The following is a 23,287-nucleotide window of genomic DNA, read 5'->3' as shown; positions in this document are numbered from 1 at the left end:
CTTTATCGAAAGACACAGCTTGTGAACCCACCCCTTCATTTGTGAAGTATCAAGTGATATTTCGTTGTATCACAAGATACTTCGACATCACGGGTGAAATATCACCCGAAAAGGCCATGTTTGAGTATCACACAATTTTGTACCCCCCCCCCCCCATTATGAAAGAGCGTGACCTTCTGATAGAATTGGCTATTAACCTCATTAGACTACCAACAATGTACGGATAAAGTGGCACTGGCAGCTGCTAAACATTAAGATTACATTCCCTGTACTAATCAATAATCATGAACTGGAACAGATGCTACGGAACAGTTGAATCCAGTTCTCTGGCTGTGGGTATAACTTCGGCCACTAGCCTAGCTCTAGACACTGTAGAGTTTGCAACTGAACCCAACTGCTCTATACATCCTAGTCGGGTAGAGTGTAGCAGCAACATGATCTTTTGAGTAAGTGGGTTGCATGCGTTACCAGCAAGTGGCGGTGAAGCTCCTACGGCAGAATCATGTGCTGCAGCTGAACTTAGGGGTGTGATCATCAAGCTGTGCGGTAAATCGTATCGTTCGAAATTGATCTGGGTCAAGAAAGAAGGCGTAGACTTGTGATTAAAAGATTTTTACCTTGCTAGAATGTTGGTACTTGTTGGTGATTCTGAGTTCGCGGTGCTAATGTTGTTGGCGGTGGGATTTGGAGTGGTATCAGAATGAAGGCTATTCAGCCCGGCGCTTGGACAAAATTCCCATGGCACAGTATGGGAGACTGCAAGGTAAGTATATCATGGTAGAACACAGACGTGTGTTGCGTTCTGAGCTTCTTAACCCTTTCCCTTTATGATTGATATGTGATTTGGAACGTTAACAACGCCTTCTCTATGTTAACATGCATAAGTCCTCATGCATCACCATTTCTACTGTATGAGATTTACGGTGGTGTCATAATGAGCCATGTGGTTTTGAATTGTAAGTAACCCTGGATGTGAGTCGATGCAGTATCTACTGTATTTATCACTTGTGGGGAGGCTACTATACGGATTGATCAGGGAAGACAGAGGCCGCTACGATCTCTATTTTCACGTGCTCCTTCTTGCTGTTCTGCGTCATTTCTTCGGACAATTGGGTATCAGCTTGTCCCGATGGCCCTACCTCAGCAGCAGATACCAAATTCAAAAGAAAGGATTCTCATTCGATGCTGTGGATCTCTCCAGCAACTGGTAAGCTGCTTCAATCTCTAAAACTGCCTTCAATCCTCCCCCATTCTGAAGCTCCTGATCGCATGATCAACTCAACCAATCTACAACTCTGAAATTATTCTTGTCCCGGCTACTGACTAATCTTGTGGCTAGCTAAACATTTTTAGATCTCCCCGTCCGGCTGCAGGGATGATTACATTATATTGGACACGCTCCTCCTCTCGGTTACAGTGATGATACCGATGTTCGGCAATCGCTATTACCCGCCGTGGGACTGGACAGGACTAGTGATCTGTGCACTGCTGCACATGGGTCCTGCGGAGGCCATCTACTACTGGCTTCACCGCGCTCTCCATGGCCATTACCTCTACACTCGCTACCATTCCCATCACCATTCCCTGTTCGTCACCGAAGCCAACTCAGGTACCTTGATCCATTGCCCTCGACTGCCTTGCTCAAGCAAATAACCAGCTACCTTAGGGAACAACCATGCAATACATTTAATACACTGATTACAGGGACGGTGCACCCATTTCTGGAGCATCTCATGTACGCCTCCAACTTCGCCATCCCATTGTTTGGAACGTGGGCGCTGGGGAGATTTTCTATTAGCACGCTCTACGTCTACACCCTGACGTTCGACACTCTGAACGCCATCGGGCACTGCAACGTCGAGTTCGTCCCCAGTTGGCTGTTCGATGCGTTTCCACCTCTTAAGTATCTCATCTACACCCCATCATACCATTCTCTGCACCACTCCCAGGTGCACACCAACTTCTGCCTCTTCATGCCAATCTACGACTACTGGGGCGGGACGATGGACAAGAATTCGGATGCTCTGTACCGATCCGTCCGGCGAAGCGACTCCCAGGAGCGCGCGGACAACGTATACTTGACCCATGGGATGGACTTGTTGCACATGATGCATGTTACGCTTGGAATTCAGTCCTTCGCGGCGACACCGTATAAAGGTCCGAATTGGCGGTTGTGGCTCCTTTACCCTCTCGCCCTGATAGCAATGCCTCTCCTCTGGATCCTTGGGCAGCCGTTTGCGGCTGACAAGTATTGGATCCCTCGTACTCTACGGGGTGAGACTTGGCTTATCCCCCGTTACCGTTTCCATTACTCGCTTCCTGTCGAGAAGGTCCGAATCAATGCCCTGATCGAACAGGCGATTGTCATGGCGGAAGATGAAGGGTGCCGCGTCGTCAGCCTTGGCCAGCTAAACAAGGAGATGAGATTGAATGGGTCCGGCGCTGCAATTGTAGTACGCAATCCTCATCTAAAAGTCCGTATCGTGACGGGACTCACTCTGACAGCCGCAGTTGTCATCAACCGATTGCCCAAACAAACGAAAGAGGTCTTTTTGGTTGGATCCTCTGATCTCATCCGCTCAGTCGAGATCTATCTAGTTAGACGAGGCGTGCGTGTCTTAGTGCTGACGAATTCCCCACGATACTTCGGGAGTACTCAACCCAAAGTAACAAAGGTTAACCAGCAGCTTATCGTGAACGTGATGAGCTTCCAAGAGGGACAGCATTGCCGGGAGTGGATACTGGATGAGTACGTCGAAGGCAAGGACCTGAAGTGGGCTCCTCCAGGAGCTGATCTTCACCATGTGTGCCAAGGGAGCAAACCTTTACCCCGAACGCGGAAAGATTGCACCTACGCAATGTATCCTGCAATGCACGTACCCAAGAGTATGAAAGGGCTGCGGTCTTGCGAAGGGGGGTTGCCACGCGGGGTGATAAGTGCTAGTCATGCTGCGGGGGTGGTGCATTCCTTGGAGAAGTGGACGCATAACGAAGTAGGTCCTATTGATGTTGAGCGCATTGATACCGTTTGGGCGGCTGCCTTGAAACATGGCTTCCAGATGGCCGTTTAAGTTAATGCGTGCTTGTTTATCGCTAAACCAGCCCCTTAATTCGCAGAACATTGATGCAGTGGAATACTATCCATATGAATTCCAAAAATTAAGTTCCTATGGAGGAAAACTATAACTTGAAGTGTCAAAAATGGATTTCCATAGTTATGTACATGTTCTCATAGTTAAACTGCCTGAACAATTCAGTACTTTATCATATTCCTAAGACGCATCTAAACCTAGCAATGGTCACTGCTCCTCATTCAATTTCCAATCTAACATGGAGCGCAAAACCCCAGATGTCCACAGAGTTAACAGTAGCCACAACTCATTTCCACATGGTACTATTCGGATTCCTTGTGGCAAAAATAACCTTACAGAGAGGGGATGACGAATGAAATGCCCTTTCTCACATAAGCTAGACTACCAACTATCAACTCCGCTGATCCGTTGTGTCAATGTGTAAAAACCTGGTAAATTTCCCTCCAACACTACTGATCCAGTTGTGGTAGCGAAGTGAAAAATAAATAAAATAAAATAATATTGTGTCGTATGGTTCAGAGGACTCTCGAAGAGTGTCGAGAATTATGTAGGATGAGCGTGTCCGAGTCAAAACCTGCTGTCAACCACAAGCGCCTCACCTGTGCATATCCCACCAAGCATCAGAATGCGTGGCAGAACTTCGGAGCTCTCCATTTGTGGTACTTTGCAGTTACTGCATCAAATTGGCAGTTGGAAAAGACAAATTCAACCACATGAAAGCAGGAATTAACGCTACCAACCATCGCTCACCTCATTCAATCGAAGCTTGCTCAGATGTAGTAATTGACAACGCCTCAACAACATGTCCTCCTGCCACAACCAGCCATTATTAACAGTCCATGGACTCAAAAGCACCAAAACAAAAAGGGGGGGAGGGGGGAGGTCAGGTGAAAAGGGGTTAGAACATGGAGGAGTAAAACATACTGGCTCATCAGATGAGTCCGATTCGTCTTGCCGTTCTCCACACGCACCCTAATACCAACTCAGCAACTCAGCTAGATTCGATCTACAGATGCTCCCTCAAATAAGATAGAAATACGAACGGAAATACCATCGCCATAAGATAGATTTCTCAGTACTTTCTGCTAAGGTCATGCTGAAGGCAAGACGTCCAGATTCAAATTCTAAATATACCCATCCAGTGCTGTATGAATACGAAGAACCAACCTCTCCGTATTGATCCAAGTAAATGGAATGTGCCATGCAGACTCGACCGCCACGAATGAGCACCAACTGTGTCGAGTGCATGAATAAAAATATTCCAATCCCGCAACCCTCTGAAAGAGAAAAACAGAGAGGTATACTTCACCTTGAGCTTACAGTAAGCTGTTGCTGGACACTAGGAATAAGATGCAACCTAAAAACGAAACCCACCTGTTGGGCCATTTTCGAAGACTTCAAACATGATTCAATAATTCAATGATTCTTGAAGCACAGAGGAATGAATTGCAATACAATCAGTTTAACCAGGTTTGCGAGAGGTCATTACCAGATTCAGCATGACGTGAGCATTCCTCCATATTTTCCTTCGTGCAACACTCACTGGCAAAGCAAAAGAAGACACCGCATACGAGGCAAATTGCCGGATTCCTACAGACAAGAACAAGTTCGCAGTCACATCTTAAATGGTTATAAGAAAAACTACCCCATGGGGAAGGGTCTAGAAAAGAGGAAACGTTGCTTTCGATACTCGTCACAAAGTACCAGAGAGTATACTGTGGTCACATTTTTTGTGCATCAGACAATGTGATCAATGACCCAGAATTCATCATTTTCAGCGGTCATCACACTGTAGACTAAAGCTTGTAGGCATACAGATGGAGATTGAAAATCGTTGGAAACCATCCAACTCATCATTGCTTCCATGAATCCAGCACTTTTACTCAGTTCATGCCTAAAGTTTAACGTTTGATACACAGTATTGAGAGATCACAACATGAATCGATGATTTTCTGCACCTATGGTTTCTCCAAGTAACCACTTACAATGGTACAGAGTCGCATTCCTTGCACTTCTCATTAATACTCCGCAGCATTAGATCCTGATATTCCACAAGTCCATTCCGTGAGTACAAAACGCTTTTACTTACAAATTCTTTGAAGGGAATTAACTATGAGTATTTAAAGCTTCTCTGTGCAAAGAATTCAAGATGTGAAAAACTACACGGCATGTATTACGTTACTTTGAACAAAAGCTTTAAAGAAACCCACCAAATTCAAAGATTTAAAACGTGTAGGAGCTCATAAACTGACCTGGTAAACTGAAGGCAATGTTGTAAAATGCAAATCTTTGGGTACTTCCATCAGAATCAACTTTGAGTCCTTGTTCAGAAGATTCTGTTGAACACAAGCAGACATACCATCTTCACATCTTAAATGATGGCTCTGGAGGACACGAACGTATTTCTATTGACAAGCTACCCCAATTTATATGTGCAATTATTTTTGTCCTCGTCTTTGATCCATTCTAACTCTGTAAAGGTTTGCTCACTCACATGATCAAAACGCAGTTGTTGTAACAAAGACGTTTCTCCCGAAGTTGCCGCAAAATTATCAACTTCTGTACACGAGATCACAAGCCCAGCCATTCAGTACAAAACAACCTAAAACATAGGAGCTTTGACGATTTTTCATAACAACGACCGGTCATCATGTGGGCCTAAATCTTAAATGAGATTCGGATGGCTGTGCACCTGGAGCAGAAACAGCATCTCCCGAAAACTTAAATAATTAACCAGTTATAAATTATGATGAGAAACGTGAACCTGAAATGCTTGTGAAAAACATTTTGTGACATTCTGCAAGGCCCAACTCCCGTTGCAGGTACGAAGCATCCATCACGCTCCTCCCTGCACAGTAAAGATTACCTTTCAATGCTTCCTATCAAAGAAGTGTTTCTATCAATATGAATAGCAGAACCTTCGTAAATCTCCAGAAGAAAGTGCATCATATAGAGTATCCGCATATTATGTGAAATTATAGAATATTCGCTTGTAAGAGCATTTCCACGGTGTGTCACAAATGTTAAGAGGTTCCCATGTACCCGAAAGGTCTTACCTAGACCAGCATAGTTTTGCTTGCAATCCGCACCAACAGTGATTTGAACCTATAGATGCATCAAACCGCAAACATTCAAACCATCATATGTAACCAATAATTACAATGGCGCATAGGATGACATTGTTATGAACGCATAACACCCGATGGCAATCCAAAACAAGGCCAACGAAAAGAACATGAGAATGTGAGACGCCTTGAGCTCCACACATTTCAAATTAATTTAATAACATTGTAGTCTATAAAAACTTTCCAATTTGCTCAAATCAAACGCGACAATCCTTGCATAGTCCAGGAATATAAAAGCAATTTCTTATATAAGGTATGTATGAAAGTTCAGAAAAGCATGAAAATGAACTGGGAAAGATTAAGACCAGCAACGCTGCTCTCCGCAAGAACGGCAAGCATGTGTGTTGAACGACACCACCCCATTCTTTTTCCAAGTCAAGCACGTTGATGCTGGCATTACCCTCCAGTCCAGAACAGGCTAGCAAAACCTGAATCAAAGTCACCACGTACGAAAATTTAACTAGAAGCAGAATTTCTTCTGCTTTAGGCCATCCTGGAAAAGCCTGCAAAACGAAAACAGGCCCACTGAAGAACTTAGAAAAAGTACCCGAAAGTATTAACCTAAAAATCAAACAACTGACAACTTCGTCAAGAGTACTACCAAATCAAGCGATCCACAAACATTTCGAAAGTGGACAATACTCACACTCAGGATCACAACGAGAAGTCGAAACGGATCTGCATTAAATAAACTGCCAATTTGTAAGAATGAGCTCCTATCCAAATCCATTGGAACGAGAACAGGTTCATCCAAATATTCAGGATCTGGCGGCATCCTGCAAGAAATGCCCTTAATCCGTGTTGTGACATAGTCTTCTCCTTTCGTTTCCATGTCATCACATGGTGCAACCCCTTCATCCATCCCTCTTCTTCTGAAAAATTCCGGCCTTGGAGGCTCTGATCGTGTCCACCGCATAGGATGACGTTGCTGCCCATGAGGGCTATCCCTGTGCATAGATAGAGATGTACACCCATTTGTACATGGTCTGTGTAGTGCCTCCACTGTTCCATTTGACTGGCAGAATTCCTCCTTTCTTCTACAGTTCTCCAGCTCTTCCGGGTCAAGAGTTTCCTCCATTATATTCAGATGTCTGATAAGAACACTACGCACAGAGGTGAAAAGAATTCTGAGATATTCGTTCTGACTGGAAATTTCCTCGTTTTGCAAAAACTGTGAAATTTTGGTTAACATGTTCTTGATCGTCTCCCTTTTGGTCGTCATCTCTTGTCCTGTAGGCACAAAAAAAATTACTCGTGTTAGCTGGGTCGACGTGATGAAATGTCACGGTGCATGAACTGATATTTCCATATACTGGCGATCAATACATTTTCCGATGGTGCAAATAAATATCTTTTAACCACATTTTTTCATAGCACCGTCCTAAGCCCGTCTGATAATATCTCTAGACGTAATTTTGCAAGTCTAGTCACTACACATTCACAACTCCCAAATTCTGAGCACGTTACACAAATGTACATGCTCATTTCTCTTGTTGAAGATATTACTTCAGAACCATCATGAATTATGTCGTGATTCTTTGCGGATCGCTTGAATTGAAAAAAGCTGTACCATTATCAAGGGTATTAAAAACCATTGCTAGTTTTCCCAGCTCCCGAATGGCAATCCAATGCCCTGCATCTCCACCCCACAAGCGCTGATCACTTGGCTGATTCATGGCTGCGGAAGATGAAGCAACTTCCGGAAGCTTCTCTCTGGTCTCCACTTCACAGTGGGTAATGTTTGAAGCAAAAACTTCCCAAAATACCTGGAAAAGGCATCGCACGTCACGCTCAGATGGTTAAAACAACACATTTGATAGTTTACAATAGTACAATTGTGGCGATCGCTGATGCTAAATATCAAGGAAAAAATCACCTCATTGTCAAAAAAAAAAAATTAAAATCAACGGTTAAAAACTAAATGAGAAAATCCTAATAACCTTGTGAATTCTTTGGATTAAAAAATACAAAATCATGAAAAGCAAAAGCATATTGTGTTCAGTGTGGAAATGCACCACACGCAAATAAATAACGTTGAAAGAAACTCTAAAAAGTAGTCTAGCACCTGCTTCTCACATCACATTCTTATCACTTACAGGGCTTTTCGGTAAATCTTTTGATTCCACTTCTTTCAGAAAATTATACCTTACATTCAAACTCTGCCACAAGGCCACAACCCTTAGGTAAGCAACCCATCACTTCCATAATCATTCACTTGTGATAGGAAGGAACCCCCATTGAGTCAATGGAACCACCAAGATAAAGCTCAGAAATAACAATTGAATTATCATACATGTAATCGCTCTAGTGTACAACAAAACTTGAACGTATGCTACTCGCAAACATGATAAGTAGTGTGTATAGTTACTTGGATAGCAAAATGATCTAAAGCTCCACGTAGGTTGTTGCACTTGTCCCAAAACTTCACCCAATGCTCTCTTTGGTTCTCTAGATCATCATTTACACAAAATTGCAGCATTTTCGACAAACTTGGTTGATGCACAATAGGAAGTAGCACATTTGCCAGTCGACGACAAATTGGGCAGAGGAACTCTGTCTTGGGAAGATCAATGATATCTTTACCTGAAACCACATTCCACCGGCATTTGTTCCAAAAATAGGTGTTTCTCATAGTATTTCAAACTATGAATAGAGAGTTCATAAACGACTCTGCTCATAGGAAGCCTTTACAACCTTACACACATTGATTCATAGATATTTCGTCTAAATCTTACTGTATCGCACTAATTTAATACTTCCAAACTATTAGCCACTAGAGAAAAGCACACATCGACAAAGATATATGTGTTTTTCGAAACTAAGCATCAAAAAACACAATATGAATCTCACTAAGTTATTCAGCCCATTACCTTCATAGGTTATCTCGCTACAATGGCTTTTTACAAGAGAAGCATGGTAACTTTGAAAGCACTCCTGATGCATCTGCAATTTAAGTCAAAACAAAACATTTGAGGTTCCGTAACAGATTGGCTGAAAAGTGACTAACACATTGTACAAGATTCCACGACGAAGAGTTATATAGAGCGTACATCGTGGTTCTCAACCAATACCAAATGGACTATTGAATCACCCGACAACATTACTTCAAATGCATTGAATTCACTTCAAGCTTGAATCACGTCCACGTCTATTACAGCCCAAGACTGGCATGGAACAAAGAGTCATTTGTGAACTACTCCTAACACCGACTAGTGAACAAGAAGAGAACACAGCGAGTAAATCACGGCCACAATACCTGATGACCACAACAGCGGACATGCTCCGCAGGTATTTGATCGATCATATTTTCTTCCATAAAAACAACCAATTGCTTGACATCTGAACCGTTTGATGAATTGCCGTACTCTGATACGTTGGCCATTTGCACAATAGCCTCGGCATGCGCTTTGCTGTTTACTTCCTTTCTCTTCTCTATGACATGTTTTGGCATATTGTAACGTTGCACAAAAGCGATCCACCCTGTTGATTTGTCACTACCACCACACTAGAAAGAACAATGGAGGAAGAAGTCACAGTAAGTTTTTGAACTTCAAAGATTCGAATGAAAGAGCTTAATTGATTTTATATGCTCAACCTAAACAATAACAAAGACAAATGGGTAACGGTGTCCCTGCAATAGGAGTTGCAAATAACAGTAACAAAGACTAAAAAATAGTTGCCATGTAGGATTGAACTGCAAAACAACTATTCCTGCATGGAAATTATTCGAGATCATTAAGTGCATTGAAAACAGAACCTGTAGGTAAGAAAGTTACCTCGGTCCGACAGAATGCACACTCATAGATTTCACTTGACTTCACGGCAGCTTTTCCACTTTTCGTACCAATGCTAGAATATTCTGTTGAAGGGTCCTCAGAACTACTCCCTGATTCTAAATTATTGTCTGAGAAACTGGGACCGTCATTTTCGTCCTCATCGCTGACTTCAAATTGCTCCAAGAATGCATTCTGCCTGTCACGATGAGCACAATAATCGTTTGAAAACTGAAGGGCCTCAGCAAGATGTGCTGAAGTGTAGCCAAATACATGCTAAGTGATCATAAATATTGCTAATATTTGAGTAATTATGTCCACTTTAGGTGTTTCACACTACATAGAATGCACAAAGCAAGAACATCCAAGACTATGCAAAGCGAAAACGCAATAAAACAACAGAAGAACGCTTTTATGTACAAATGATTAGAGTATGCAATCCAGAGTTTCAGAAGAAAGGTCAATGAAGATCTTGGTTTCAGACATACTTGGCTTTAAATTGAGCCATGATAGCTTCCTGCCGTTGTTTCTTTTGAAGTCGTTCGTCATCGTGTGCGGTATCAACTCGATCCTGTCAAATATGGAAAGTAATTGAGCACGTAAGCTCAACAAAAATCGGAACACTAGCCAAGCATAACCTGTCAACTGCGTCACTAACTTCACCAACGAAACTGTAATTGTGACATTACAGTTGAAATCCCTCATCCACAGTTCTCACAATACACAACTTAAGAACATTTCTACTAACATCTGGAGAGCAGAAAATTGCAGCCTAAAGTTAACACACTGGTACATCATACTGTAGTCTCAGAAAGCCTCTGCACACGAGTGGTTTAGAATAAGGTCATCTAACCAACATATCCACCAAGAATCGCTATCTACCTTGACGAGATGCAACCTAAATGCAATGCCACCATGGCACTGATTCGAATTCCTGTTCATGTTTTTCTGAGTCTACAACTAACACTTAATATGAGTTTTTAATGGTCAAGTTCAAATTTAGTTGCATGCTTCTGCGAACAAGAGAAGTAAAAAGATACCCTGCTAATTGGAGGACCTAAAACATAACACATGAACACCTGGGACAAAGAGAAATTACGTGTGCTTTGGGCAAAAGTGCCACCTTTGTTGGCAAAACCCCACCCATTACGAAATATGGAGACGCCGTTAGAAGCTGTGTTACAAAGTGCGCAGAGTCAACCAATCCTGAACATTGAAATACTATGTTAACATTACGCCTCCCGAGGTAGAGTTACTAGTAATCATATTAATTAATACAAAGTCCTCGTCCACCCACTAGAAATTTCACCTTGCGACTGTCTGCCATACTCACATTCTCCAATGCAAATTATGATGGGTAAGGATCAGAAGTCATCTTACGAGGAGCATTCGTCACATCTTGCAATTTGCGGAGCAAATCCAATATACAAGGAGACTCTGACTGACAAATTTTCCACTCCATAACCCTGGTGTTTTGGTTAAATTGAGGTCTGCGATAAACATTATAGAAGATGTCGATGGAGGAGGCGGGATGTGATTGCAAAGTCTCTGCGGGAACAGGAAATTTTTCTGGATTATCTCTGCAAGCAAAATGAACTGATTAGCAAATTCGATACAAAAACATAAGCGAAGTACAGCGCTGAGAGGTTTAATTTGCTCTTTTAAAAACCTACTTGCCCTGCCTGTGCCAGCAGTGAACCGAAGAAATCTTGCAGTTACAAACCTAGACATGCTAGTTCCCAAGTAATCGTAAAATCTAACCGACCCAATACTACAAAGGACAGATAATAATTGCAAAAGGTACACAGATCAACGCTAGTGTAAAAATGGTCGAATGAACCATCACGGCAGAATTATTTATTGAGAAACATCTAGTGCATTGAGATGTACCTGCGATCCAAAAGTGCTAGTCCCAACATTTGCAAGGCTACAACCCCAAGTGATTCACCAGCAGTGGATGTAGAAACATTCATAAGCAGAGCGCTGACATAGTTCAACACGTTCCATAAAAGCTGATGGCACTCCTATCAATCCATAATATGCATTATCCCCCCGAGCAATATAGCATCAGTTGATTTCGGGGGTTTTTAAAATATACACGCTACAAAGCACTTCATAGAAAGAAACCATGAAGACAGCATACATGTGGATCTGAGTCTTTGTGAACATATATATATATATATATATATATATATATATACACACACACACACACACAAATTATTGTAGACCTACTCGAATACCCATTATTACTCGAAACCAAGACAATTCCAAGCAGCATGGCGGCATAACTGATATGTTTGCGTAGAAGTTCATAAGACCAGAAATAGAAAGAAAGTTATTCGCAATAGAGCTCAACAATTTGGAAGCATCTCAGCATCTCAGCGGACAGTTTGGAAGCAAACCTTGATAATAACTCAAGGACTATACCTCTGTATGGAGAAGATTGATGAGACGATTGTAGGGCGGCTTCACACCCCTCAAAGATCGAATTCGCCAATAATGTGGCAGTTTCCCGATGTGCACCGCTCTTTCCTGTACGGTTCCCAGGTTGTGTCATCAGGATAGTCTTTGGCTAATTGCACTAAGAGAACGTGGACTATGAATCACTTCGATGGTTATGCAATCGGAGAACTAGGCAAAAGTACTCCAGGATGTGATAAACCCCTGAAGAACCTACACACATGTGGAGTGCCCGCAAAAACCTCAAAGAATCGGACATGAATGGCGAACCCCAGTGTCGAAGTCTGCTAACTTGTGCAAACTTCTTTTCTGCTTGCAGATAGGTGCATAAAAGAACCATTTCCTATTCCAAAATGAGCATAAAAAGCTTATGGGAAAGTAGGTCATTGCTATGCCGCAGATACTACAGCATACTTCCTTACCTGAGCATCTTCGAGTTCGTTTAAATAAAAATGGGCAAACAGCGGATCAAATTCTTGCCAGCACTCAGCTTTCAACTCGAAATACCCTTGCTCTTGAATCTGGCCATGAGAAAAGGCGCATCAGATAACTTCAATGAATCCACGTCAGTTTCAAATGATATACAAGTCCAGACTTGACACATTGCAGATCAACTACCTGTGTATCGCCTTTGTGCAAGATTTCACATAAAATGGATTATGGTATTCTCATTTGGACCGTGAGAAGTTCCAGCAAGAGATTATAAGAATATGATTGATGAAACAGTTACCCTAGGAGAGTGGAAATAGGCCACTTTATCCAAAATTTCTCTCAATTTTTTATCATCCACTGGAGTTGCAGTCAGAGCACGACAGAGCTGACACGGAAAACACGTAGAAAGATTGGAAGTGTTAGTAATAGAGGCCATAAGATACGTTATCAAGCAGAAAAATCAACTTATATGTTGAATCCATAAGCTTTAGAGGCTTGGGTCTACTACACAAGGGCAAGATAACGGAAACCTCACCTGGGAATACGTCTGATTCTTCACACAAAGCCACTGGATAACATCGTAACGGAGACAGTCCATCTATAACCGAGAAGCAAAATACCGTCCAATAATTTCAACAACCCAGAACTAAACATGATGTGCAGGTAACGGTACAGAACAGAAACAGAAACTCTAGAAGTCGTATCAAAGAATGGAAAGAATGGAAAGAAAAGATTGTCAACATATACTGCTTGTGCTTTGGACACTGTAAATATTTAATATCGACGATGTGGACAACAATACGATTGAATTACAGATGCTGAACTCAGCATGGTTCCATCAAGAGACACGGAAATTTCTCACCTCCTCCAATCCCGTGTTGCGACGTTCACGAACAACCTGAAGGATATGAATCATATCAAGACGATATTTTTCTTCAGAAATATTTATTCACAAGAGGAAAATAAAAAAATCCGACACAATCAAAGCTCAAGACCACCTCGTCCTTGCCTAAACTCTAGTTCCTGCTGCCACTAGTGTCAGAGTATCAGTGACAAATAGAAAACAAGGCTCTAAATGGAACTGCTTATGAATGCACTGAACATCCTAGGATATCGATTTCTGGTCTTAAATCGATTATTGTGAATAATCTACAGTATTCTTTGCAAATGGCAATTGTTCATCAATGTCTCACTGTAATCTTTCAGCGGAAGACTAGTTCCTAAACAGGGACACAACTTAACTTTCAAATTGAGAAGTAACGAAAACGTTGAATATTTTAATGTTGTCAGATAACCATACAAAACTTTGTATCACAATAACTTACAAAATTTTCAAACCTCACAAGAGCACCTCTACTAGAATGCTTTATGAAGCACCGAGACTTCTGAACATGACAACTATCTCTGCACTATCTCAATGGACAGCGGTCGAGTTTACAATAATTTCAAGGATCTGTTTTGATAACTTCGGTAAAAATGAATTGCAAAACTGTAAAGGGGGAAGGTGGTTCACCAGCAAAACTAGTTTAATGAAATCGTGCACCAAAAGAAATTTTTCTCCTTCATTTTCATTCAGGGGAGTGGACACTAGCTCCTTAAGCTGTCAAGAAAATTAGAAATGTTAGTAATAATACTCAACACAAAGGTGGGTCTGCAGATAGAAAAGAGACTACACAACTTAGCAAAGCACTACGACTTGGATAGCCAGGCACGGATTTCCAGTATATTAACCACTCCTTCAACTAGTGATCCACGGACAGTAAAACCCAACGTCATAGTCGGAATACCTCAAAGCGCTCGGCCATACGCATAAATGCAGCACGCTCCATGTTTTCACGAGCCACAGTACAGAATTGCAACAACAAGATATCCATATCCATTGACCTAAGCTTGACAAATACGATTTCACTTAGTAAATGTAATAGAAAATGCAGAGATTAGTGATCTTGACTAAGTCATGCGCCAGAACAGATGACAACGCAAGCATCTATAAGTCTTCCTGCGTATTTACTCCAATATATGCACTGAACCTTTTCAAGAAAATATGCTGAGTCCTAAATCACCCCAAGATGCTATACACCTTGTTCCAATCCTATCCAGATAATGTTGATTTTATCGGCATTATTAACTTAGAATGTACATTCTCGTGAAAATCGAAATCTGGACACTGGACCATAGTCCAGGGTGTGTGACGGAAAAGATCCTAGTCCTATCTCTCAGGACTCTAATCCCAAAACGCAACGGTAATAGTGATTTGGATCCCTCCCATCGGAGCTGCTTTGGAGCACATACTTCTTGAATTAAACCATGCTTTCATTTCCCTTACTTCAGCCAAAGCAGTTCAGCAGGCACTGCATGTTGTGTTGCGATAGTAACTTACTGATCATGCCAAAAGCTTCCACGATATATTAGCTCCAAACGATTGAGTTCACCAGACACGTCGGTCCATCGATTCGCTCGAATCTACCATGAAAAACAGTATCAATAGAGTTACCTACTGGAGAAGAGGGAAATGGATTACAGTTTAAGGCTTTCAAACCATGAGTTATCAGAATAAAGTTATGAAAATCTAACACTATTCTCAAAGTTGCTCCACTGTTGTTAACACTCCAACGCATGAAACCATACAATCCAAAATAAAATTCTGATTAACACTATCCCAAGGTTGGTTACAAGAACTCAATATGTTCGAGGACAGAAAATATATGAATCAAAACAACAGACGTAGCCAGCCACCTGTGCCGTCCAGACCACTATGCGCAAAGGATGCTCCATCAATGCAAGCACCTGATCAGTCATGAACATGTTTAGGAGCAGGGACAACAATAAGATCATGAAAACCCAAAAACGCAACTTCTATTGCAGATTTTACTGCGGAAGATAAGATCATCAGCAGCTGAAATTTAAATAATCGGAGAACCATCTCTATCACACCTCAAAGTTGCAGAACACAAGTAATTCAAATTCTTTAACTGCCAGAGAGATTCAAACATTAATAGAACCCTTGCACTAGTGGAATACTTGGAACATACCTCCTGTTCTGAATAGTTCAGATTCAAACTAGAGAGAAATCCGTCGTTGACATCTTTCCAAGGAAACAGCACAAGCTTTGCTAATACGACACTCAACGTCCTGTGTAAAGGGACATGGAGGGATACGGGAGCACTGTGGGCTGTACTACTCAAGAATTTTAAAGTTGATTCCTGCACGTAACAGTATCAATGTGGGCATAAATGTCAACTCCTACCCAGAATTTATTTCCTGGGGAGCTCCATACAACGTTAAGCAGTAGAAAAATCTAAATTGTTCCAAAAAGCACTACGATGATTCCAAATTTCAGGAAGAAGAAACCAAAGAAGACAAAAGTTCACAAAACTAAACTTTCATGCTTTAATGTATCATTCAGAGAAACGACAGTGCTGCCACTTTTGTCCATATTGCTAGAGTGTAAAGTCGAAGGAACTTGAGTATCTGCAGAATTCTCACAAAGAGGCTACCTATATAGGTTCTACCATAGATATTCTCCAATTGCCATATAAGTGTGAAATATACTTAACGATGAGATACAGGGATAGGTTGATGGAACCAGCTAAAAGAACTCGCCTCATTTAAGTATTCACGCAGACGTTTCAACGTACAGTTAGCCGCTGATAGTAATGTTTTTCTGGATGTTTCAGTTGGATCCTCCAGATCAGGTCTACGAATTGAATAGCATCCAGAAATAAGCAGAAAGATGATAGCCATGATATGCATCTGCAAAAAACATAAACCACACATGGTCATAACAGGATCAATATTTCCTATCGCTGCTTTTGACCACGCTCACTACCGAAAAGCCAGATTATGGCTCTCTACATGTTGTATACATAGACCCCTATGACTAAAAATAGCTGGAACTTAAGATCTCCATCTCTTGAATCCGATTCTACAATAGGTTACACTGATGTGCATCTTTAAGGATATGGTGCCAAGAGCAGGCAAGGAGTTACAGACCTCCAGTTGAATACCCAATGTCCACTCAGTATTCTCCTCAAAATCGACATATTTTGCTGGATGATAGGGATTCATCCACTGCATAAAGGAAAGAAATGGATGCATCATAAAGTAGAAAAACAAATCCTGAATTATGCGCCCATAACACCTCTGGCGTTTCTCGGCAGCAAGCAACATGAGCTTAAAGACATGCTACTATTTATACAGCGACAGCATGCAATCAGACTCAACACCAAGCGACTGAAAAGAAGATCTAGTAACTTCAGAGTAACACATGAGCATGGAGATTTTCGAAGAAGGCTCACAAAAGAAAGGTGTAAAGACGAAAACCTGAAGTGGGACAAGAATATCCAGGATAGACACAAAGACATCAGGCTGCTTTTCAAACAGATGTTGAGTAACACACTGGTGAGCAAAAACCAAACGCAAGTCTCCTTGAGGCCTCAAATACACCTACAGAACATATACACGATGGAGCTCATCTTCAGAGCAGCGTTTACATGACGGAAAATCAATCAAGCATCTTCTACGACGATTGGAAACAGAAATATCTCTAACTCAAACCATAAACTAACCTCCACAAGTCCCCCTAGGATAGTAATGCAGCTCAGACCAGCAGAAATCTCCAACGAAATCATATCATCAAGTGAAAAAAAAAAAAAAAAAAAAAGAAAAAAAAAGGAGGAAAGAGATAGGATGAATAGTTGATTACGCTAGCAAAACCAAAACCTCAGTAGATCAATATAGAATTACTAGGGAAAAGTCATTGTAGATCAATTTGGCATGAACTTGCTTCTACTGACCTTGTTCTCAATTTTTGGATCTCTGAGGTTCACGACGTTGGTACCCCTGTCACACAATGGACGTCCACACGTAGAAATCAAACTCATTCAGACATATAACAACTCGAACAATGAACCAAGCTTATCGTGAGCATTGCAACCCTAAATAATGAATACGAATATATGCCTTGAATGCTTCAAACATCAGTAAACGTTTTCAGTAAATACCTTGCTAAGCAGCGCTTCAAAATTTTACCCAAGACCATGACAAATAATCTTAGTAAATTCTTGCTCTCGATCAACTCCAGATTGGGAACATTGAAAAGTTGCACCATAACTGCAACAAACAAGAAGTATGATTAAAACTACAAAAATAGGCACTATCATGAGAAAATATCACAATCTGTAAGAGACTCCAGTTCTTGTCAATGCCTTCAGCGGGAAAATTACATGTTGGTATACCTCTATCCAGGCTTGAATCAAGAGCTTTGAAGTGCCTCACAAGAGGATCATCATTTCTGACAATCTTTTCAGTCACGCTCTCGAGCATCATTTGATAGTGATCCATGAGTTCTTCAGAGTACTGCTGTTTAAACTTTGGATCGTACAGCATCTGCAGGAACAAGGTTGTTTCCTGCATATCCATAACGCAAAGGAATTCCAGAAAACCGCAGGCATGATTAACAGTCCAAATGAAACTGCCAACATCAAACAATTTGAGAAAGCACAGGAATACAGCAGCTCATTATAGGCCAGACAATAAAGGTAAAATCCCCGAGACAATGCTACAGTCATAGTTTCAAAGATCCGTCATATATCGGAGTAGTAAGTAAGATCACGCTCATGCAACAAATTTGAAAAACATTACCCCTTCCATGATGTCTTCTGGCATACTAGCGAACGTTTTCATTAGAATCTGTAAAGGAGTTTTCACCTGCTGACAAAGAAGAAGCTTATTAGAGCAATGAGTCGAACTATCTCAAGTTTCAGTTCAAGAGTGAGGAATAAAACAAGATAAGATATGGCGCTAACTTTTTTCTGGAACATTCTGAAGGAAGACTCATGACAAGTTCTTCGAAGTAATCTGACCGAGTAACCTAAATTATTTTTGATTTATTTACAAACAGAATCGTCAAACTCATATCTAACGTACCGCAAAAACGGCACAGGCAGTACTTGGAAAAAATTAAGATTATGCTAAATTCCATGCAAACATCTCTACTTGTCGTGAGATTCAAAAGATTAAGTCTGATTTGAGCACCATACCTCTCGCATCTCCTTATCCTTGGCATTCCTCTGAACAATTTCGGAACACACAATTTTGCGGAGAGCATCCACGGAACATAGCTGAAAGAGGAAGTTCCACTGGAAACATCAGAGTAACACCAAACAAATTCGAACGTTTTGAAGCATACTTCAGCTACAAATGATTTTAGAATTGAATATAATTCAAAAGCATGAGTATCATGCTACTCAACCTTTGAAACTGACATTTCGAACAAAATGCCTCGCTAATCTCAAAGATGTAAAACCAAACAATAAAGTTCAGGTCCTCAAAAAGCAATATCTTAAGAAGTTCCCGACACTCACCCTCTTAAGCCAGTTGAGATAAATAGTAGCCACCTCTATCTTTTTCTCTGTAGAAACTGGTGGTCCTCCCTTAGTTTCTGGAATGTAGCTGACGATAAACGAAAACATAACCAAAACGCTGCTCACTGGTACACCCAATATCAGCTATTTGAGGAAAAAGTGCTTGCTCAGAAATAAGACATTCAATTAACTACTCGTGTGAATGCGGCACTCTATCATGTAGATGTTCCCACGAAAATGCATAATATTCAATATCGATACATTCATGACAGAGCCAAGTTGTTTTAATCTCATAAAATACATGGATTGTAACCTCTCAAGATACACCTCGTCAACAAACAAATGAAATGTTCTGAATAAGAAGTGATCTTCCTCCAATCCCATAATTGATTAAGCAATCACGCCAACGGTGATTTTTGTTTGGAGGAGAATAAGACAGTACATAAAATGTACACATATATAGTCTTTGTCGTTTTACATAGGACCCAAACAATAGTAAGCCATGAGTGGTTGTTCCGAGAGCAAGCTCTAACCTGAAAGTCTTGAAACACGCTCCAGATCAGCGGGTACACTGGATTCCGGACGATTGCCGATCCGGTGAGCACTACAAAACCTGTCCAGTACACACCAAAATCTCTTAACTTTTGCAAAAAAAATAGGAAAAAATACTGTCGCATTTTCAAGAAGCTACAACTCAAAAATCTTGGTTTGGACACAGATTACTTGTGGATTGTGAAATTATCGATAAACTAGAAGAGACCTTAAACTCAAACGGACAAGCATCTAAAGTTTAACCCCAGCCCAGTTTTCAGACCAGTCAACAGTTACAAAAACATCTAAAAAAATTCAAAATTTCTTCCATCAGCTTAGGATTTGGACAGATGTGGAAGCACAGGCTTGCGAAGCACTCATCCTAATACTTAATCCTGACTAGGTGCGACATCATATGATAGCTTTAAAAATTGTTGTGCTTACCCAGAAGGTTTCCAAGCTTCTGGATACCCGCAGTCACAGCACCCGCCTGACTCACTGTGATACATTACTGCATTTTTTGTCCTTGTGTTAGTTGGTGTAAGCCAAAATCGCAGATGGCACAAGCCACAAGTTAATTCCCAGGTCGGAGAATGTAAGAATCAGATTTATCCCACAAATCCCTGGGATTACTGATAGTTCTATGCAAGCAGACCTTGTCTGTGACGTAATTGACCTTATGTGAAACTACGTCAATTAAATCATATCAAACAACCAAGTCACATCAAAAAAGCATGGATCAATCATAGACTATACGTGGTTACATTTGCTCACCATAGTCATGATTTACATGTTGGCCTCTCGTGAAACAACCCATGCAAATAGCACTGCCAAACAATCACGCAAACGCTAGACATCAGAATGAGATTTCTTTTGCAAAACTCAGAACCAAGAAAATCTTTTCAGTAAAAAGTGCAATTTTAGACCATCGTGCATTCAGCCTCATGGTCGAGGCTCTAAGCTATGAGACTGAACAGTGATCGGCAATGATGAGACAAACCTAGAGTCATTAACTTGGCAAGTGCGGCAACGATAAGCCACAGTTTTCTTAGTCCACACCGTCGTGCATTGAGCCTGTCCAGTGGACTGCAACGCTTCCAGGTACTGCGAAAATGAGAGATTGGGAGGACACATTCGCTTTTCGTACACACGAAGTCTTTCCTGCGCCTTCTCCGGACTGAAGCATTGCGACCACAAGGAGAGGCTCACGCTGCACATTTTCACCCGCCACAGCCACCACGCATAGAGCTAGACAGAGGAAGAGAAAACGGGGATTTTGAAGCACAGTAAGAGCACCCGTTCTGTCAGAGAATCTTGCAATCCAGGTAGCCACACGAATCGGAGCTGACCTAATATAATTCGCAAATTCGTGAGAATCGCCGTGTGAATTCCGAGCGACACCAGAGCCACCCAGTCGGATAAACCTGCAGGCATGCGGGATGGGAATCAAAGGACCAAGAAAGCACGCCATAAGCAGGCTATTGAGGAGGCGAAGAGCTTGGAGATACATAGAATCGACTGCGTGCCATGAGGAACCAGCAAATCAACCCAGGCCGCACCAGTATCTCCTCCAAATGACAACGATCTCCTCCAATAAATTCTCGCTCAAAGACACCTAATTGCTCACAGCCATAAATTAGAAGGAGGCCCTGTTTCGCGATGGTCCAGCGTGCCGTATCCAGAATCCCATTCCAATATGGATTCGAAGCAACAAGCCACATACCCAGGTGGTGCACTCCCGAATTAAATACGTCCAACTAGCATTCGAAACAAACTAGATGACAAAATCCTCAAGCTGTAATGGTTGCACGCCCAGTTTGCCTCCACCCCACCTTCCCCTTCATACCCACATCGATATCACAATCGTCAATCAACCAGCCACAGCCGTAGCCCTCTCTTCCACACACACACACACACAGTGTGCTGTGAGACCGGGCACCACGAATCCCAAGCCTACAGTGCACTGAAAGCACTCCAGCAGCTGACACCCTAAGGAATCCAAGAGGAAAAACAAAGGCTGCACTCTACCTTAGATTTCAGAATCCCGACAGATTCCTTTGTTCCCAATCTGCCTTCCCTGCCTGCCTTACACCCATCCCAGACATCGAAGCTCTAACCCTTCCCTTCCCTTCCCTTCCTCCCCTTCTGCTTCCAAACCCTGGCTCTGACCTTTCACGACTTCTCCTGCTCGTCCTCCTCCTCCTCCTCGGTGGTGGACTTAGCCAATTTCACGCATCCGGAATTGACGAGTCCTCCTGAACAGGTCTTGCACATCCACATTCCCACACACACCCACACCAAGAGAAGAAACATAAACAGAAACAGAAACAGAAAGAAAAGCTACAAGTGGGATGAAGGGAGAAGATGAGGAGCAGTGCTTCACATCTCCCCAATCGTATATTCGGGTGGTCCCCGATTATCGGAATCTCTTAATTTCGGGAAGTCGGTAAATTCAATGAAAAGACCTCCTCCTCCTCCTTCTCAGAATGGAAAATTCGGGCAGCACAACAGAGGTGGAGAAGGAGAAGGAGAGGAGTGTGACAGAGCTGGGGCACCGGAGCACTCTTCCTACTAATACTACTCTTTCTTACTTACTTGCTTCTGCGTCGTCGGTGACGACACTAGAACTACTACTTCCTTCCCACATCGCAATGAATGCATGAATGTGGTGGACACTTGTTTCGCTCATATTTCACACAGGCAATAAATCAATATGTCTGTTTCTACGAGACACGGCGTCCCTCTCCCTTCCCTTGGGTGCCCAAATCATGCCCGTTTCTGTGCCTTTCTCTTTGTTACTTTTATCTCCCCGTTTTTTCCCCCCTATTTTCTCTCTTTTCTCTTTCTTTCCTTCTGCATAATGAAGGGGCTCTTGGATGTATTGGGAGACTCTGATTGACCATACAGCAAAGCAAAGCAAAGCAGGATAGATGGATGGATGGATGAACACATGGGTGGATTAATGTTTATGTATATATAACTGGATGGATGGATTGGTGGATGGATGGATTGGTGGATGGATGGGTTGGTGGATGGATGGATTTGTGGATGGATGGATTGGTGGATGGATGGATTTGTGGATGGATGGATTTGTGGATGGATGGATTTGTGGATGGGTGGATTTGTGGATGGATGATAATGGTGGTGTATTGTTCCACCACAATGGGGGTATTTGAGTGACACCCATGTTCCTAGTTTTTTCTTCTTCTTCTTCTTCTTCTTCTGTTTCCTCATTATTCAGCACTTCTTGTGGCATGTTTCAAACTTTTTGTTCCAATTTAGCTTGACTTCATTCAATGAATTGGCTCCAGATAGATTGATTGCTCCATCTAAAGTCCAACTATATTTTCCTTTTAGAAATTTTTGTTGGTAATGCCATGTGTGCTTCTGCATGGTCCAAAAGCATGCTACACAGTTGAGGGGTCATAATGTTTTTTATCTCATATATATATATATATATATATATATATATTAATAGTTCTAAGAAAAATAAGCAGCCTTGACTA

At 41.8% G+C, this 23,287-nt stretch overlaps 2 protein-coding genes across 11 annotated transcripts; one reads left to right on the top strand and one right to left on the bottom strand.

Moving 5' to 3' along the window:
* Positions 1–391: 391 nt before the first annotated feature.
* On the top strand, positions 392–3,186 carry LOC112278187 (very-long-chain aldehyde decarbonylase GL1-4). 2 transcript variants are annotated; one of them, XM_024511368.3, is made up of 5 exons: positions 392–546; positions 700–763; positions 987–1,207; positions 1,374–1,609; positions 1,705–3,186. In XM_024511368.3, exons 2-5 carry the CDS (start codon positions 701–703, stop codon positions 3,069–3,071), a joined length of 1,887 nt encoding a protein of 628 aa, XP_024367136.1. In that variant the 5' UTR covers positions 392–546; position 700; the 3' UTR covers positions 3,072–3,186. The 2 variants fall into 2 exon arrangements, with proteins under 2 accessions (XP_024367136.1, XP_024367137.1); XM_024511369.3 differs by lacking the exon at positions 392–546 and having other exon boundaries at positions 565–763.
* LOC112278152 (uncharacterized) lies at positions 3,184–22,067 on the bottom strand. Of its 9 annotated transcripts, none has more exons than XM_090248265.1 (47): positions 21,810–22,039; positions 21,505–21,619; positions 20,782–21,205; positions 20,556–20,608; positions 20,226–20,292; positions 19,784–19,863; positions 19,251–19,375; positions 18,927–19,007; positions 18,529–18,594; positions 18,123–18,294; positions 17,889–17,997; positions 17,682–17,727; positions 17,209–17,331; positions 16,879–16,956; positions 16,489–16,638; positions 15,918–16,088; positions 15,622–15,672; positions 15,266–15,348; positions 14,673–14,769; positions 14,399–14,485; positions 13,748–13,783; positions 13,421–13,483; positions 13,184–13,270; positions 12,876–12,974; positions 12,421–12,525; positions 11,881–12,014; positions 11,371–11,570; positions 11,090–11,196; positions 10,479–10,561; positions 9,994–10,189; positions 9,474–9,722; positions 9,088–9,160; positions 8,586–8,800; positions 8,314–8,376; positions 7,788–7,983; positions 6,864–7,447; positions 6,523–6,720; positions 6,149–6,197; positions 5,857–5,940; positions 5,587–5,651; positions 5,345–5,428; positions 5,078–5,133; positions 4,582–4,682; positions 4,260–4,369; positions 4,017–4,064; positions 3,843–3,902; positions 3,184–3,691 (listed from the first exon to the last, which is right to left on the bottom strand). In XM_090248265.1, exons 3-47 carry the CDS (start codon positions 20,997–20,999, stop codon positions 3,608–3,610), a joined length of 5,286 nt encoding a protein of 1,761 aa, XP_090104391.1. In that variant the 5' UTR covers positions 21,000–21,205; positions 21,505–21,619; positions 21,810–22,039; the 3' UTR covers positions 3,184–3,607. The 9 variants fall into 9 exon arrangements, with proteins under 9 accessions (XP_090104391.1, XP_024367074.1, XP_090104390.1 ...); XM_024511306.3 differs by having other exon boundaries at positions 18,529–18,597; positions 21,810–21,950; XM_090248264.1 differs by having other exon boundaries at positions 20,782–21,619; positions 21,810–22,067.
* Between the last annotated feature and the right edge of the window lie 1,220 nt (positions 22,068–23,287).

Source organism: Physcomitrium patens, chromosome 2 (assembly GCF_059467195.1).
Source record: "Physcomitrium patens ecotype Gransden chromosome 2, ASM5946719v1, whole genome shotgun sequence".
Taxonomy (NCBI): Eukaryota; Viridiplantae; Streptophyta; class Bryopsida; order Funariales; family Funariaceae; genus Physcomitrium; species Physcomitrium patens.
The sequence above is the reverse complement of the archived record's forward strand: the minus strand, read 5'-3'. Positions and strand labels throughout refer to the sequence as shown.

Bases quoted from the DNA above. Each gene is read 5' to 3' on its own strand.
- LOC112278152 (XM_024511306.3), bottom strand. From the start codon at position 20,999: ATGTGCAGCGTGAGCCTCTCCTTGTGGTCGCAATGCTTCAGTCCGGAG. The intron at 8,801-9,087 runs GTAATGGGCTGA...ATGTGGTTTCAG, and splicing joins TAGCGAGATAACCTATGAAG to GTAAAGATATCATTGATCTT. The intron at 5,134-5,344 runs GTCAGTTTATGA...GTGGAATATCAG, and splicing joins CATTGCCTTCAGTTTACCAG to GATCTAATGCTGCGGAGTAT.
- LOC112278187 (XM_024511368.3), top strand. From the start codon at position 701: ATGAAGGCTATTCAGCCCGGCGCTTGGACAAAATTCCCATGGCACAGT. The intron at 764-986 runs GTAAGTATATCA...GAGTCGATGCAG, and splicing joins ACAGTATGGGAGACTGCAAG to TATCTACTGTATTTATCACT. The intron at 1,610-1,704 runs GTACCTTGATCC...CACTGATTACAG, and splicing joins CGTCACCGAAGCCAACTCAG to GGACGGTGCACCCATTTCTG.